Source organism: Hermetia illucens, chromosome 1 (assembly GCF_905115235.1).
Source record: "Hermetia illucens chromosome 1, iHerIll2.2.curated.20191125, whole genome shotgun sequence".
In the NCBI taxonomy this organism is placed as follows: domain Eukaryota; kingdom Metazoa; phylum Arthropoda; class Insecta; order Diptera; family Stratiomyidae; genus Hermetia; species Hermetia illucens.
Genome location: NC_051849.1, coordinates 163,146,786 through 163,162,968, shown reverse-complemented (window position 1 = coordinate 163,162,968; position 16,183 = coordinate 163,146,786). Strand labels below are relative to the sequence as shown.

Genomic DNA, 16,183 nt, shown 5'->3' with positions numbered 1-16,183 from the left:
AGCCTGTGCCAAGTATGATATCAAAATTATGCTTGGAGATTTCAACAGTCAAGTAGGGAAGGAGCCCATATTCAGGCGATACGTCGGCTCTCACAGCTTACATACAGATACCAATGATAACGGACTGCAGATTATTCAGTTAGCGGTATTGCACGAAATGGTTGTTTGAAGTACCTGGTTGGCGCGGAAAGCGATCCATAAATAATCGTGGGCCTCTCCATATGGGACCACTTTCAACCAAATTGACCACGTGCTGATTGAATACCGCCACCTCTCAGCCTTGATGAATGTCAGAACATATGGGGGGCCAATATAGACTCGGATCACTATCTCGTTGGCATAGTGCTCGGAGCTAGAATTACAATACCTTCTGCAATCCCCTCTGACAATCAAGTGAGAGTGAATACTGAGGCCATTCACAACACAGCCCTCCGCAACACCTATAAAGGGGAAATGATTGCCGCAATAACCGCAGCTAGCAGATGCCCTGAAGATGAAGCACCAACAAGTGACCATCACAACCACCTGAAGGGCATCATCATTGATACGGCCACAAAGATACTTGGCTCCAGCCGCAAGGAAAGCTGGTTTGACGATAAATGTAAGCTAACAACGGAACGGAAGCATGCTGCATACCGAGTAATGTTGCATTCCCAAAGAACGCGGGCCGCGCAGAGACATACTATGAACTTCGTCGAGCGTAGAAGTGAAAGTGAAATTTGATTTTCGATAGAATGGGCGTATTGGAGCATTGTGTTGAGTATTTTGATGAACTGCTCAACAACCAAAATATCGATGAGTTGGAGGTCCCGCCAACTTAAGACGACGGACAAATGCTACCACCACCAAGCATAGAAGAAACAGTCCGGGCAATGCACCAGCTTAAAAACCACAAGTCGCCAGGAGCCGATGGAATTACAATCGAATTGGTTAAATATGGAGGCGATCAATTACACCAAGTGGTTTAACTAATGATAAAGGTGTGGGACAGTGAATCAATGCCTGACGACTGGCAAAGGGACATTATCTGTCTCTACATAAAAAGGGGGATATCACGCAGTGCAGAAATTATAGAGGCATTACGTTGCTGAGTACCACCTATAAGACATTCTCTAGCTATCTTGCTAGGTCGGATAGCCTCATACGCCAGAAAGAGGCTTCACTCCAGGCAAATCAGCAACAGATCAGATTTACTTTGTGCGGCAAGCGATGGAAAAACTGTTGGAATATGGACATCAGTTGCACCATCTTTTCATTGACTTTAAAGCCGCCTATGACAGGGTAAAACTGTACATGGCCATAATAAGACTAACTGGGCTGACCCTGACTTATGTGCGAGGCCAGATAAAAGCAGCAGGATCACTCTCGTGATTCTACGACAAGGGGATGCCCTATCATTCGTCCTCTTCAACCTGGCTACAAGATCGAGCAAGCGGGAAAACAAAGTACATAGTGGCAATGTCAGCACCAAAAAGCAAAGAACGAAGAACATCGAATCGCACTGGTCAAACGAAAACAATGAAGATAGGAGACTACAACTTGGAGACCGTTGGAAATTTCTCCTAGCTAGGGTCGAAAATCACGACCGGTAACAGCTATGACGATGAAATACGAGCATGGATGTTGTTAGCCAACAGAGCCTATTTCAGCTTACATTTTTGTTCCGCTCGAAACGTCTCACCATAGGATCAAAGCTCTTATTGTACAAGACTCATGTATTTCTCGGAAACTTGGGTTCTTAGCAAGAAGAATTGCGAACTCTTGGCCGCGTTCGAGAGAAGAATACTCCGAAGAATTTTTGGCCCCCTATATGAGGATGGACGATTCCGTAGCCTACATAACGATGAAATCTATGAGCGATATTATGACCGTCAGGTTGTAGATAAAATCCGGCTCAATAGGTTCCGGTGGTGGGGTCACTTAATCCGCATGGATGAGGATGATCCAGCCCGGAAAGTCTATAAGGGCAATATGTGTCTAGAGTTCCCTATTAAGGCCTAGACTGGATACCGGTTGTTGCGCCGTTGATGATGATGATGATGATGATGAAGTATAAAACAAAGACGAACAATTTAATTAAGTATACTAAATTAAGATATTACTAAAAATACTTGAAATATAAAGTTTCTATTAGGAGAAAAGTCTTAGCTTATTTTTGGTTCTTTTTCAGTAATCTGCCCTCTTACATTACATTATTATCTGTCAACTATTTTGTGTCTCATGTAGGAGCAAAAGATATTCCCCGTTCAATATCTGTTCGTCAGGCAATCTGCGCTAGATAAAGTGTCAATAAAAAATATATTTTTATTGAAAATATGGCTGAAGCTGTGTTAATAAAACCATTGGCAACCAATTTAAAACTGCACAGCGACCTTTATTTTAGTTGATCTATCTAATATGGTAGATTTAAAAAAACATATTTGTCAGTTCAAAACTTGTAAGAATTTTACGGTAGATCAGAGAACCGATTTTTTACGTGGAACGGACTGGTTGAATTAATTTTTCAAGAAATATTAAGAAATTCTTCAGAATGCAAGATTTGACTGCTTTTTCACACACAATACTAAAAGGTTACTGAAAACGTTAACTGAGTTACGTGTTTCCTGCAACGATAGAGTTAACAACAGGTTTCTTTATTTTCGTAATACTCGTATTCATCCGCAACTAAACTGTGGATTCAAACGAATATCTGGTATGAATGCATACTCATTACTCATATTCTTCCAATGAATATTGTAACAAAAAAATGTATATCTTGTCTTATTTGGTGACATACTCAAAGTTCAAGATTGCATAGAATAGTGAAAACCGGAATTAACCCCTTTAGCGAAAAAACTTGTTAAGAACAGGTTTGCAAAATATGTATAACATTTTGTCAGCTTTTTTATAGAACGGTTTCCGAGAACTTTGACTGGTGCTTGTGTTCTCGGTTTGTCTCCGACATTTTCGCATGGTTCTGACTACATATAAGCACATATTGTGGGAAGTGATACATATTTCACTTCAGGCGGTTTAAGATTTTTTGAAGATTTATCATAAATATCTAAAAAAAGTGGATTAATCTAGGCTTGGTCGAGACTGAACTTTTAAGCTGATTTTATACGCTGAGCAAGCTAGAGATTAGTGGATATAAATAAAACGTAATTTCTACATATACATACATAAAAGTATGCGGTTTAATGTAAAGAGATATGTAGTTATTTGTAATCTGCAGATTCAGAAGATTGATCAAAGTTCATTTATACAGAAAATATTCTTGGTTAATATAAATATAAATGTTTTTTTTTTATAATTAATGTATATCATTCATTTTGCTTTGTCTGGAGGACACGGACCAAAGCACATGTTTCCTTGAATATTTCCGTTTTGTAAATAATATACCTTAACTTTCTCATCAAACCAACCAAGGAGTGCTAGACTAAGTTATACTATGCAACTGGAGACATTAACAAAATTGAAATCGCAGCCTGACAAGTCGCCTCACCCTTTCTGCTTATATCGATGGATAAAATACTGAAGTCATTAACTAATTTGTATACTTATCTCTTCTCTCACCTAAGCTGTTCTGTCTGAAGTTTAGAAAGGTGACTTAAACTTCAACTGGATAATGCGTCAAGTCAAATCTAAATTGGTATCAGGACTCCATGCATAAACTCCATCACGATCCTGAAACGGATAGCATTCGGCGAAGTTCCACCTTAACATAGTACGGCCTACTCCTCCGAACAAGAGCGAAACTATCTTTGCCGTTAATGCACTCAACCAGAATGAAACAACCTGCAGTCTATGTAGAGGTGATACTTCAACTCATTCGTAAAGTTTGACAATTTGAGATCTTTCCCAACGAGTGGAAGACGGGGATGGTCCTTAAGTTTCCGAAGGGGGGTATTCGTTTTGAAGGTGACAAAGGAAAGAATATTTGGTGTTTTCTACTGTTGCGGAGCGTATTAATGAACCCCTCCACAGCTTGATCAACAGAAAGCAGGCTGGTTTCCGCTCTGGCTCCTCTTCCAATTCCGATCCATGTGGGCAATATCTGCGGATCTGACCACATCTGTTCTTCATTGATTTCGTGGAAGCTTTGGACAATAAGCAAAATTAGCTCTTCTTTTTTTAGTCCATATAGTTTAACAAAAACATCATATCGAGCCTGATCCACGCTTATGTTCTTTCTGCCTTTCTATATCGGAGTACTACTTGGAAAGTAACCGCCACTGTTACTCGAAGGATCGAAGCGTTCATTAACAGATGTCCCTGTTCTGTCATGGTTATACTCTGCCTGTAAAACTGCGTCGGTGTCGGAGCCAGGAACCGTTTAACTTTTTGTTTAGAAAGCGGAAGGGTCAGTGAATAGGCCAGACTTTAAGAACGGACGGATGCCTGGTTATGAGACCCAATATGCCAGAATAACCGACGTATGTGTCGCCCTTGAAATACATGATGCCGAACAGTATAGTTGGAGCGTAGATTTATCAGAAGAAGAGCGGAAGCATATTTCGGCGAATCGACAACAATGGCATGGGGTTATACCCCATTTAGGGCAAAATGACAACTATATATGTATGTGAATACGATCACATTAAAAAGGAAGAGTTCAGGCATGGGATTGTTTTAATTTTTAGATAACAAAGCTATATAATGCTATTTCAAAATGAAGAAAGATTCCACAGTACTGGCACATAAGTTTGATTATGTTTTATCATTCCTTTGTTATGGCCTATTTTCACGAACGCTTTTGGGATTTTTTTAGTGGGAAAAGTTAATTCCAATTCAATCAAATTTGGGCATTATGCCAAAAATAAAAAAGTTGCGTGACTCTATTCCGCTGAAGGTTGTAATTTGAGTTCTTCAGCTACAAGACATGTAGCGACTCCAATTTCCCTGAAGCCAAAAAGCTTTTAATTTTAGATTATTAACTTTTTTTTCTTAGAATGTCGACGAAAATAATCAAAATAAAAAATTTTGTAGTTTCTGAAATTTTATTTTTCAATTTTCACTCCTTTTTTAGAAATATAAAAAAATTGTTTCAAAAGTGGCCTTTTCCCTGTATTACTGCAAAAGTTGATGATTTTAGGATAAACCTAAACCTACCTATAACACTTTACTCGATATTTATTCTAAAGAAAAGAAGCCCGCCTACATGGACGCAAAAAGCTTCCAACCGATCAGTCTAATTACCTTTCTAGTAAAAGGAAGTAGTAGTGATATTCGATCGGTTCATAAAGGATACATAGGCCTCTAGGTGGCCACTTCATTCTTCATCAACTCGGCTACCAAAGGCAAATCTACAGATACAGCACTCCATGAGCTCACGGCGAAAATTGAAAAGAGGAGAACTATACGCATATTGGACGGACAGAAACTTATTGAGGCAGAATGTCTTAGGGGTTACCTGACTCCTGGTTATGCACAACTTACTATTGCTGATGAAGGACACAAAGGTCTTCGTACAATCATTTGGGGACGATCTAACCATAATAATTATCAGCAAGTTTGCGGATACAGTATGTCACTGTTTGAATGCAACATTGCATGTAATCAACAGTTGGTATCTCCTTAATGGACTCACAGTAGACATAGCAGTGGCAAATATCTAGGCCCGCGATAGGTTAAACCTGTGAACTTTCACCGCAACGGATTCATTCGATGTATACATCCATAATAAAACCCATTTGGATGTATGCATTCATCGTCTGGTGCCGAGACTGAACTGCTAAATGCAGAGACTCGGTTGCCTTTTACTAGAGCAATGAGTATTACATCGACCGCGGTACTCGAGCTCTCCGAAATCTACTCCCTGTTCATTTGGAGATGAAGCGGAAAGCAGCTAACCACGCATAAAGGCTTCATACTATTTGCACGTGAAAAGACGATACGATAATGCGTCCATCTGGAAATTCCTTGGGAAACAACAAATGGTTTTGATGCCCGTCGATCTTATATTTTCCAGATTCGTATTTGAAAAACATTCTCTGTTGTAATCACCAAAGCATAAGGTCTTTCGGTATTACAGACTTAAGAATCTTCACCGAGTGGTCAGTCAGGGAAGACGTATCGAGCGCAGGGTGTTCTCGTGAAATTCGATTATGGAACAGATCTCACCTATCGGGAAAATGACGACCATATTCCAGGCGGAAATATTTGCCACTTCATTGGGAGCAGAAGAATTCTTGAGACAAAAAAGTGGGATCAGCGTTATTCGTATGAAACAGCAACAGGTAATGAGGAGCCTGACAGACTGGCTCGCCAAATTTCTGGATCTAAAACGTAGCACCAAAATCAGTTTTTGGCATCTGGCCGTCCACTGCTAAGTCCACTCTAAAGGGGGAAATTGCAAGGATTCACGCAGCGGAAAGAAATTTGAATTTCAGGCAGCAGTCGAAAATCTTTGTGAAAGAACCCGTAACCTCACAGCGGCATTTTTGTTGCCCATCGCGAAGTGGCCATGAAAGCGTTAGTACAATTTTTACAAGGATACTGTTTCTTTAACTTCTACAGGGGAAAAAATTGGAGTGGTGATTTCGACTATATGTAGCTACTGTAAGAAGGAGGAAGAGACGGTCCTGCACTTCACATGCAACTTCTTGGCCTCGTCAGATGAAGATACCTTGATAGGATTTTCTTCAACGAAGAATCTGTGCATTATCTGTATCTGGAGAATGTTCAGAGATTCGCGAAAGCCTGCGAAAGTTGTAGTTTTGGGATCATTGAATAGGTGATCTGCGGGGATAGTGCAATGGATCTAGCAAAGACCTGAATGCTTGGAACTGCGGCTTGCCCCACTAAACTTCCCTATTTCAAACTTCATCACCCCGTTCTAAATTTCCTAGATTCCTTTACGCCTAATCTTGAATTAAAATGAGCATATTTCGAATATGCATGTTATACAGGGCATCATATAAGGATGGTATTGATATCTCCCCTCACTAGTCCACTAGGTCACTAGTTTTCCATGCACGACAGAGCGGGTATTTGTTTTATTGTTACCTAGTTTTAAGTTCGCGTTTACTATTTCAGTTTCTAGTGCGCTGGATTAAGGACTCTACATATATATTCTGTGCTTTCTCCTCTGTCCCCTACTCTCTGCCCTCTATCCACTATTGTCAGGCCTTGTAAATGATAAGTGAAAGAATGACATGTCAAAGTGAGTAGCATAGAGGCGTGAAACCGCAACTGACGGGCTTGTACGACCAAATATCCTCGATTCTCATTAGGTTTGGGATACGTCCGTCGTGGCTGACTATAGTCAACCCCGATAACCATCGGCTATATTTATATTCAGTCGAGTTTTTAATGATTTTCTTGTAAGTTCAAAAATGCAATTTGTCGGCAATAGAAGAAGCAGAAGAAGCCCACATGATGAATATACCATATATATAACGTAAGAGATTATTCTATGAATTCACAGAAGCGACCTTTAGGCGGACAGAATACTTATAACAACCTGACCCTGTTGCTACGTGCTAGTGACACGATACTTATATTAGTGAGAGTAAGGTCAATATGAAACAATTATATTAATAGATTTATATCTTCTTATATGCATACCTATTTAATCAAACTTTTATGCTTTAACTGTAACTATCACAAAATACTTTCCTGCGAAACAAGGTATACTATCTAGAAACCAACAACAAAAAATAATAGTTTGAATATGCCCTTAATTGGAGTGAAATCCAGTAGGTGAATATCAATTACACGGCACAAATCATTTACTTATTCAACGATACAAGGCGCATGCCTAATTGCGCAAGCATCAAACGAGGCATGCAATTCATTCACAAATCGCAGCACAATTCATAACTCTGAATGAAAAAGTCTGTACTTTGGCGGAAAAATTGCACGTGTGAATATTTACACATGAAAACTACATCATTCCATCAACTGGAGAAATTTCAATTGTTTTCATACATACATATGTATATGCATTCAATTTAAAATCAATTGAACGTGAGAGAACGGCAGGAAGACGAAAGACTTAAGCGAGAAACTTCCTGCGGAAAACGAGATGGCATTGAATTAGGCTAACGCCATTGTTAGTCTTAACAATGATGTACTCTATGCAAGCGATTGTTTGGAAATAATTTCAGAGTGTGGAGATGTTACTTATTTTGCTTTTGGATATTTATTAATGAAAGATCGCCGCTGGAGAAGATGCACATCATTACTAGCGCCTTTAGTTTTCATTGAAATATGAGAAACGGTAGATGAATAATATTTTGGTTTGTTAATAAATTTACTGTTTTTATATTCGCATATTGGATAACTATGTCAATATTCGAAATTTAGTTGATCAAGTGAAGCAACATTTATTGGTATATGTGCATATAAAGTTATCGTTGACTAAGTTTTCCTTCCTTATGGGGCGTGAATACTTCATGAGAATAAAATTCGAGTTCACATTTCAAACAACTGGGCGTTGATGCAAGGTTGCAAATAGTTGGGACGGCGAATATTTGTGGCGTCTAATCTTCAAATCGCTGTTCTGTTTTAGTAGTGTAAACCTTGTTTCCTCTTGTCCATAATGTTTCAAAAGATTATGGAGGGATGGAACTTAAGTCAAGTCGAGATTCATTCAAAAGTAAGAATGTGGAAGACTTCAATGTTAGAGAAGACAGCACCGACAAAACCCGAGCCGAGATTCGTCGCGAAGTTTGAAAGCGAAAATTGGATGACATTCAAATTAAACTCTTAAATGGGTGTCAAGATGAAAGAAGTGAACGAATAACAGTTATATTTCTCTCAGGTGAGCAGGGTTATGTCATCCAACCTTTCAGAAATTTTGTTGTTTTAAACTTACCGAGGCAAGGGAATCACGACTAATGGCGAATGGAGAAGGCCTTATGGCTTCTAAGAAGAAACCTAAAAAGAGATAAAGATGAAACTGAGGAGTCTCTGAGATGCCAACAATCTGTGAAGAAGAAAAAATTGCTCTCCGCACTTAGTATTATCAATCACAGTTGGTGCTAAACTGAAACAAGGTCTCAAAAGGGGTGAGTGAGTGAATTTGGCGACAATATGAGGTGTATTAGCTGAATAAAGTGATAAGACATCGGGTAGCATGTGTAATAAAGTAGGGAAAGAATTATACCACAGATGCGAGGTAACTGTTTAATAACTAGGAATAATTAAGAATATGATATAACAACTTAGTATATTATTCGTGCATTAACTCAGAAATTAAGAAAATAAAAAAAGTAGATGGACAAATATATCCCGCAACGGTTAGCCTGTCGGCGGAGGCAGCAATTAAGGTGATTACCCTAAGCAAAAGTACGTCGCGTGTAGGCTCAGAAAGTAAGTGGCCCTACAAAGGTTAAGTATCTCTACTCTACTCTAATTTTTGTATTGTTGCGGCAGCAGGAAGAGAACTTAATCATTTAAGCAAATGGGATTCATTCAAATCTACACCAATTGCTATCTTTCTACAGTAAGATTTAAATAGACAGAACGCAGTTGACCCCAAAGTAGGGAATTTCAAAAGATTCAAAATTCAGACAACACAGTTCCATGATTAGAAGGAACTTTAATTAGACCTTCGAAACTCACTAATACAAGCAAGCTAGATTATTGGCCTAGTTCCAATTGGTGATTCTTACCTTCAATCTGAAAGAGCAATCTTGGAGAATTCTAAATCTGAATCTAAATCTAGGTCTAAATTTGTGTACAAACTTTCTTACATGATATAAACTTTCTTATATGATATAATTGGACAATTAAAAAAGCATATGCAAGACAACTTAAGGTGTCGTATTCGTATAATTAGAAAACATTGCTTCAAACAGTTGTATGAGTGGAGCACCACAAGCTTTTCTTAAACACGTAAATACTATGTACCTCCTTTCTCAAAAAATTAAAAGTCAGCAAGAGTGATTTTGCCTTGGAATCTGGAAAACCAAATTAATATGCGATATCCTCTATTATCGCAAAGGAACTGTATTAAACTGGTAGTAAAGACTAGCTTCGGTGCATTCGTGAAAAGATGTAGGGACTACTTGTAAGAAAGGAAATCAGGCAAGTAAAAAACTAGAATTGGTACGCAATCCAAAATGGTTATTGACACAACAACAATAGTTCTACTACGAAAAGCTGCCTTCATCTCCATATGGTGATCGCTGAGAGCTCTCTCTTAATGAAAAACTACAGAGCGCAGTACCAATTGATCTCCCAGATTAAGCATTGCGTAGGCATACCCGGAGCCAAACAAGAAGCTTCCGGTTGGCTTGATTTTAGAAAAACGCACCCGGTAAAGAAAACAGACAAAAAATTTACACATTTTCTCACGAATAGGCTGAGTAATCTCCCAAAAAAAAAGAACCACTACACCATATATTATAGTGACTATGTAATCGCAGGAGGGTTCCTGGGTCAGGGCCTTGAAGTTTGTTAGAGCACTCCATTCAAGACCGTAACGGTACACTACAGAACACTGTAGGAGGCAATGTGGTCAGCATTACGCTCGCCCGAGATTATTATCCTGATTTGACTCAGGTACTCACTCACAGCTGAGTCGACGTCAAATCAGGATACAAATCCCACTGCCGCCAGCGAGATTTGAACCGCGACCTTCCGTACGATAGCCTTGTGCTCTAACCACTCAGCTATCCGGATATCGGATATCGCGACTCCTATAGCTTTCATCAAATTACCAATGAGTATGGATTACAAATTGTTAAACTAGCAGTACCACACGAAGCGGTCATTGGAAAGGGTTGGTTTGCTCAAGAAGCCGTCTACAAAAAAGTATTGATTTCTCCAGCCAGAAAGGCGCAACAACCGGTAACAGGTCCAGGCCTGCCTTAATAAGAAATTACAGACATCCCGGTTTTGCGTCGAGGTTCACCGACTTGAAATCTGTTAAAGCTGTCTAGTGTCCTGGCCTACGCCATCAGTTCATCTCAGGCAGGGTCTCTCTTGTCTTATTTTTCTGCCAGGGACACCGTCAAGCTCAGCGGCTTTACTCCGTTTGAGAGCATTGATGGCTGAAATGATTTCCCATAAGCTGTTTACAAAAATATTAGAACATAAGGTCGGAGATCTTTCTTCTTCTTTTTCTTCAGCCTTTGTCCCGTTCACAAACGGGGTCGGGTCGTCGTGATCAGTTTCGCCATTTGGTTCTATCAAATGTCTGATCTAGATGCAACCGCGAGGCTTTTAAATCACCATCCAGCGCATTAAACTGGCGTTGTTTCGGTAGTTTACCATTGATTTCGATTTTCAGACCAATCTTGGGGAATTCCCGTTGGCGCCAATCTCTCTTGCAGTTTTTCCATGATCGGTGCAACCTTATATCTATCGTGGATATCCTCATTTCGGATGTGATCAAAGCGTGAGGCGCCACAAGTCCAACGCAACATCTTCGTCTGCATTACCGCAAGACACCGTTTATTGTCTTTTATAGTCGGCCAACACTCAAAACCATAGAGAGCGACAGGAAGGACGACATTGCGGTAAATTTTAGATTTGAGACGTTCATTGATATGTCGATCACAAAGAACACCAGTTTTGGAACGTCATCCAGGTTGCGTTAATGCATGAAACAATTACAAAACGCAGTTCTCCATTGAGATATATTTAAATCGCTTAGTCCTGGGCAGGTGACTGCCGCTGACAGTTATTGTGTCTGTTTCATGGGGATCGGTCGTCAAATTTTATTTTATTCAGATTGAATCTGAGAGCGTGTTGCATGAGGTGATCATTCCATTTTTGGACAAGTTGCTCGAGATAATTTTTGCTATTATATGCCAGGAAAAAAATCAGTAGCATAAAGCAGTATAGGGCGCTGGACATTGAATGTCCGTGTGACAGTGTCCACGACAAGAACAAAGCGGAGTGGTGAGAGAGCGCTTCCTTGATGAACATCAACAGAGACGGTTTTGATACGCCCACTACACTTCGAACTTTACTTTAGGATCGTGGTATGGAAATTGAACCCAGCGCATGAGCTCTTCTGGCACTAAGTGTTGTTGTAGAGCAAACCAGATGCGTTCGTGTGAGGACATGGTCAAGATCCAGAAATGAAATGTAAAGAGGCCGATGCTTCTCACGGTGTTTCTTCATGAGTAATATTATAAACATGGTTGGAGACCTACCAAAAAACGTAGTTAGTTCCAATAAATCCTTGTCGTGTTAAAACTGGACATAAAAAGTATGTTTAATACAGATATTTTCAACAAATCAAAGTGGCATTGTCTAAAATAGGTGCTAGTCACGAGCACTTTCGGAGAAGAATTATCTATCTATCAAACGATAGATTGGGAACATAAATATTACCAGGTTCGGAAACCAAGAACTTCTGCTATTGTGGAATGTGTTGTATAACCTTGTTGTTCACCTCCCAGAAGAAACTATATTTGCTGATTTCGCAGATGACTCAATTATGGCTATTCCTATAGAACACTCAGAGGACTCGGTTGTCTATGGCTAGGACCACAGTGGGGTGAAAAATGGAAGTAGTTTTAATCGTAAACTGGAAGAAGAAGAATAACTCCATCAAAGTATAGTCGTTTTAAATACCTTAATCTTCAAGCCAGCTATTAAATTTCTTGGAGTGATAATCGACGCTGAGTGAAGCTTCAAAGATATTTTATTGGGTGATATAACTAATTGGCACCTTAAGCAGTTGTTAGCACTAAATACAGAACACTTCACACACAGAGAAGGGTCCCAGCCTTTTGAATGTCCACATATACCTCCAATGCGTATTCTCCTTTCACAGTTGCATTTTGTACCTTGGAAGTGAAGAAATGGAGAGCACACTCACAGAATTTGCCACGCTATTGATGGTAATATACCGCTTTGGGTTGAATTGTATAAGCACTAAAAAATTTAGAGCAAAGCCTGAGGAAAGAAGTCTGAAAATAGACGTGCGCCCTGATAATATAATTGGTGAAATGCTGAAGTCAGATAAAAACTAGTTCGCAGTTAAATGCACAATAATTCAGGACAAGCTGTTTAACAAGGCAAAAATAAGTTAGTGATACATTTCTGTAAAGCAGCATTTGGACGCAGAGCGACTGCTTCAATGTCGTTCTCTTAACTTAAATATTAAGCTTTTGTGAGCTGGGAACTTTATCAAAGGACAAGAAGGAAGGCAGAACATCAGCAAATGTACGGTTGATGCAATAGCAACGATTTTGTCATAGGTCTGAGCCGTTGATAAGTTCTGCGCGGTGGTGACGCTGGATGCCAGGAAAGCCTTTAACTTGGTCAACTATTGGATTAAAGGCCTCGCGACTAAACTGGGTGTACCTGGCTACTTAGCTCGGATGATCGAGATACGGAGACGGCTCTCATTACCAATCGCGAGAAAGACAATACTGCCAAAGTTCGTTTTAGATATCTGGGGGTAATAAGGAATGCAAAGTTGAGCTTAAAGTTGCATCTGGACTATGCCCGAGAAACAGCAGCAAAGTCTAGTTAATCCCTGATATTGTAGGGACAAATTATAATTGACGATTACTTATCGCAGGAGTAATGACATCCATCCTGTTATACATGGTTTTCTTCGGGGCGGGACCACTGGACAACACAGTGAACCGGAGACGGGTGAATTCGTTTGGCGCATCTGGTACAGTATGGGATGAGGTAATGGGTGTCATCGTGGGAATGAATCTCTTGAATTTTCTAGCGAATGGGGCACACCGTCTTCATCAGGGAAGGAGGGCGAATACGCTCGATGTGACAGCGAGCATCCGCAAAGCCACTAGGAGGGAGCTGTACTGGAAATGCCAGCAACGGTAGGATAAATGCAGAAAAGACCTCTGGGCCCATACCCCCGTGTGTTGAGAAATGGGTGAGACGAAAACTTATACTTTTAGTTATCAATAAGAAGAATATTAACATCAAACAACTCGCCAGCAGTATTTCAGGTTCTTAAAAAAGATACCCACTTCAATCTGCATCAAACAAATCCTGAATTGACTAGCATACGAAACTTGTTTACTCGTATATCATTATAATCGACATGATAAATATTTGGTTTCCTATCGATTCCGGTTTGACGACATCAGGTATTAACTCAGATCGAGTGAAAATTCCCTTAATGCACATGTACTTTTTGCAACCATTGACTCATCTTAGTTTAATGTTCCACTAGTAAATTTATGCAATGTATATCTTTATATAGCAAAGTTCCAAAACATGTAACAGCATAACCAGTTGAGCAGCATAAACACAACAGAGCAACATAGCACGGTGACGCAACCAACTGCAGATTGTAAGAGGTAAGTTATGCCAGTGCGGAGGCAGCGTAGCTTTTGTAGATTACGCGACAACTTCGCCAACGCTGACCATGATGTCGATAGTCGGTGCTGCTTTTTCTCCCTGGCATGGAACTGATTCACAATGGGCTGGGTATCACGTCTGCAACATATGCACATACATATCGCACAGATCACAAACACATTTGATCTCACTGCCGAACTATACATTTGCAAAACAATTTGAACACGTCTCAGGACTCTGGTAATTCATTCAACATTACTTTGCTGCACTTTGAAAACCACAAACTTTCTAATTATAAAACTTTCATTTTCAACAAATACTAACCCTTCGCATAAAACTGAAGGTAAAATTAGCGATAATATCGCGAAAATGCCCACGTATCGCGACATATTTGGAAGCGTCGCGTCGCCTACTTAAGATGGGAGCAAGATTATAGGCAGTAGTGGAATAAAAGACACCTTTACTTTATACTGCTCCGCGAATTTCGACTAATCTCAGGTGGAAACGTTCGGAGACTAAACACTTTGCCTTCACTACGGAAGCACTGAAGTTGGCGATATCTTAAATAACTCTTATAACGACTGCGCAGAGGAGATTGGTGCGTCTAGGAAAAACTAAGCTTACTTCTGGCTGAATAGATTATGGAGCAGCCGCCATATTTTGAAAATTTCCTAGTGCCCACAGTACCTTCACTTTAATGAAAACAAAAGACTTGAGCGGGAAACCCTTTTCTGCTAACATGGAAATATGATAATTTTATTGCTTATATTAAACAAATCAAATACATAAAACTCATGTATGATTCAAAAAAATAACTTGGAGTATAATTGCTCCCCTATCTTGTTAATCATTATAAGAGCGAAGAAGTACTTTTTAAGCGCTTCAAATCTTAGTGACGAAAGGGAGTACATCGAAAGAAAGAGACTCCATTTACCAAAAGCTTTTTCTTCGAATTCGCACTTCAGATACATGCATACGTTAAGTAAACACTGAGTAAGCGAAGCAAATTATTTACACTTTTAGTTTCAATTTGATCGTTTTGTACCTAATGGAACAGATGAATTCTTTACGGACAAGAGTAAAGCTTCTATTTTTGTACATGCAATGATTATTGCAAGCAATTGGCAGCTGTTGAGGAATTAATCATTAAACACCTACATAGGATATGAGTAATTATACATCTGTGTGTAACGATGTGTTGACAATTCTTAGAATATTTTACTTCAAACCTGCAATAAAATTACTCCTAGAAAACTCACTGGTTTAGGTTGCATTTCTCTTTAGGAATGTACTATGGATATTTCTTAATTTAAAATAATAATGTCGGAATCAGATAACGCTTTAGAGTCATATAGGCGGCAACTTAGTCGGAACCTGAACATACCTGGTGAATGTAACAACTTGTGAACCGTCCGTAGAAAGCGAGTTTTCAAAGATTTTTTCACACTGATAATGTAATATAAAATCAACATCTTTGGAGTTCCAGAAATGAAAAGATTTGACAGGCTTGGGAAAAAATTAAAAATATATGGAAAATTACTCATCAACTTACAACATCCTTAAGCTAGAGTTATATCCAATTTAGATTTGAGAAAAAAAAATTTCATAGAAGTCCACTTTCATATCTCCCTGGGCAGAATATTTTAGCACCTTACTTCTCAATTGTGCGAACATGGGATCAGCAAATGCTCCGGGGAGTACCTTCTTTGGAGATTATGGCAATGGTCAGGCGCTGCTGATCATGTTAAAAATTAACACTACATATTGACGGATTTTAGCTGGATTGGATCCAATGAGAATATCCACAGTGAGGAGCGGAAATATGGTTGCGGAGAATAAGATATGAAACCTGTTACTGAACTTTTGCTTGGGGTCGCCGACCATCTAGAAATTTAAGGGTTAGCTTGCAGAGGAGCAGGCCTGTGAATTAATCCGGACTGCCATAGGAAAAAAAAAG

General features: G+C 39.4%; 1 protein-coding gene across 1 annotated transcript in view; it reads right to left on the bottom strand.

Annotated features, from left to right (window-relative positions):
- The window catches only part of LOC119661660 (CD109 antigen), a 62,536-nt gene extending 47,789 nt beyond the window's left edge, over positions 1 to 14,747 (bottom strand). The window contains exon 1 of the mRNA XM_038071093.1: positions 14,551 to 14,747. Within this exon, the coding sequence (XP_037927021.1) occupies positions 14,551 to 14,615 (65 nt within the window). The 5' untranslated portion in view covers positions 14,616 to 14,747. The remainder of the gene's footprint in view (positions 1 to 14,550) is intronic.
- Between the last annotated feature and the right edge of the window lie 1,436 nt (positions 14,748 to 16,183).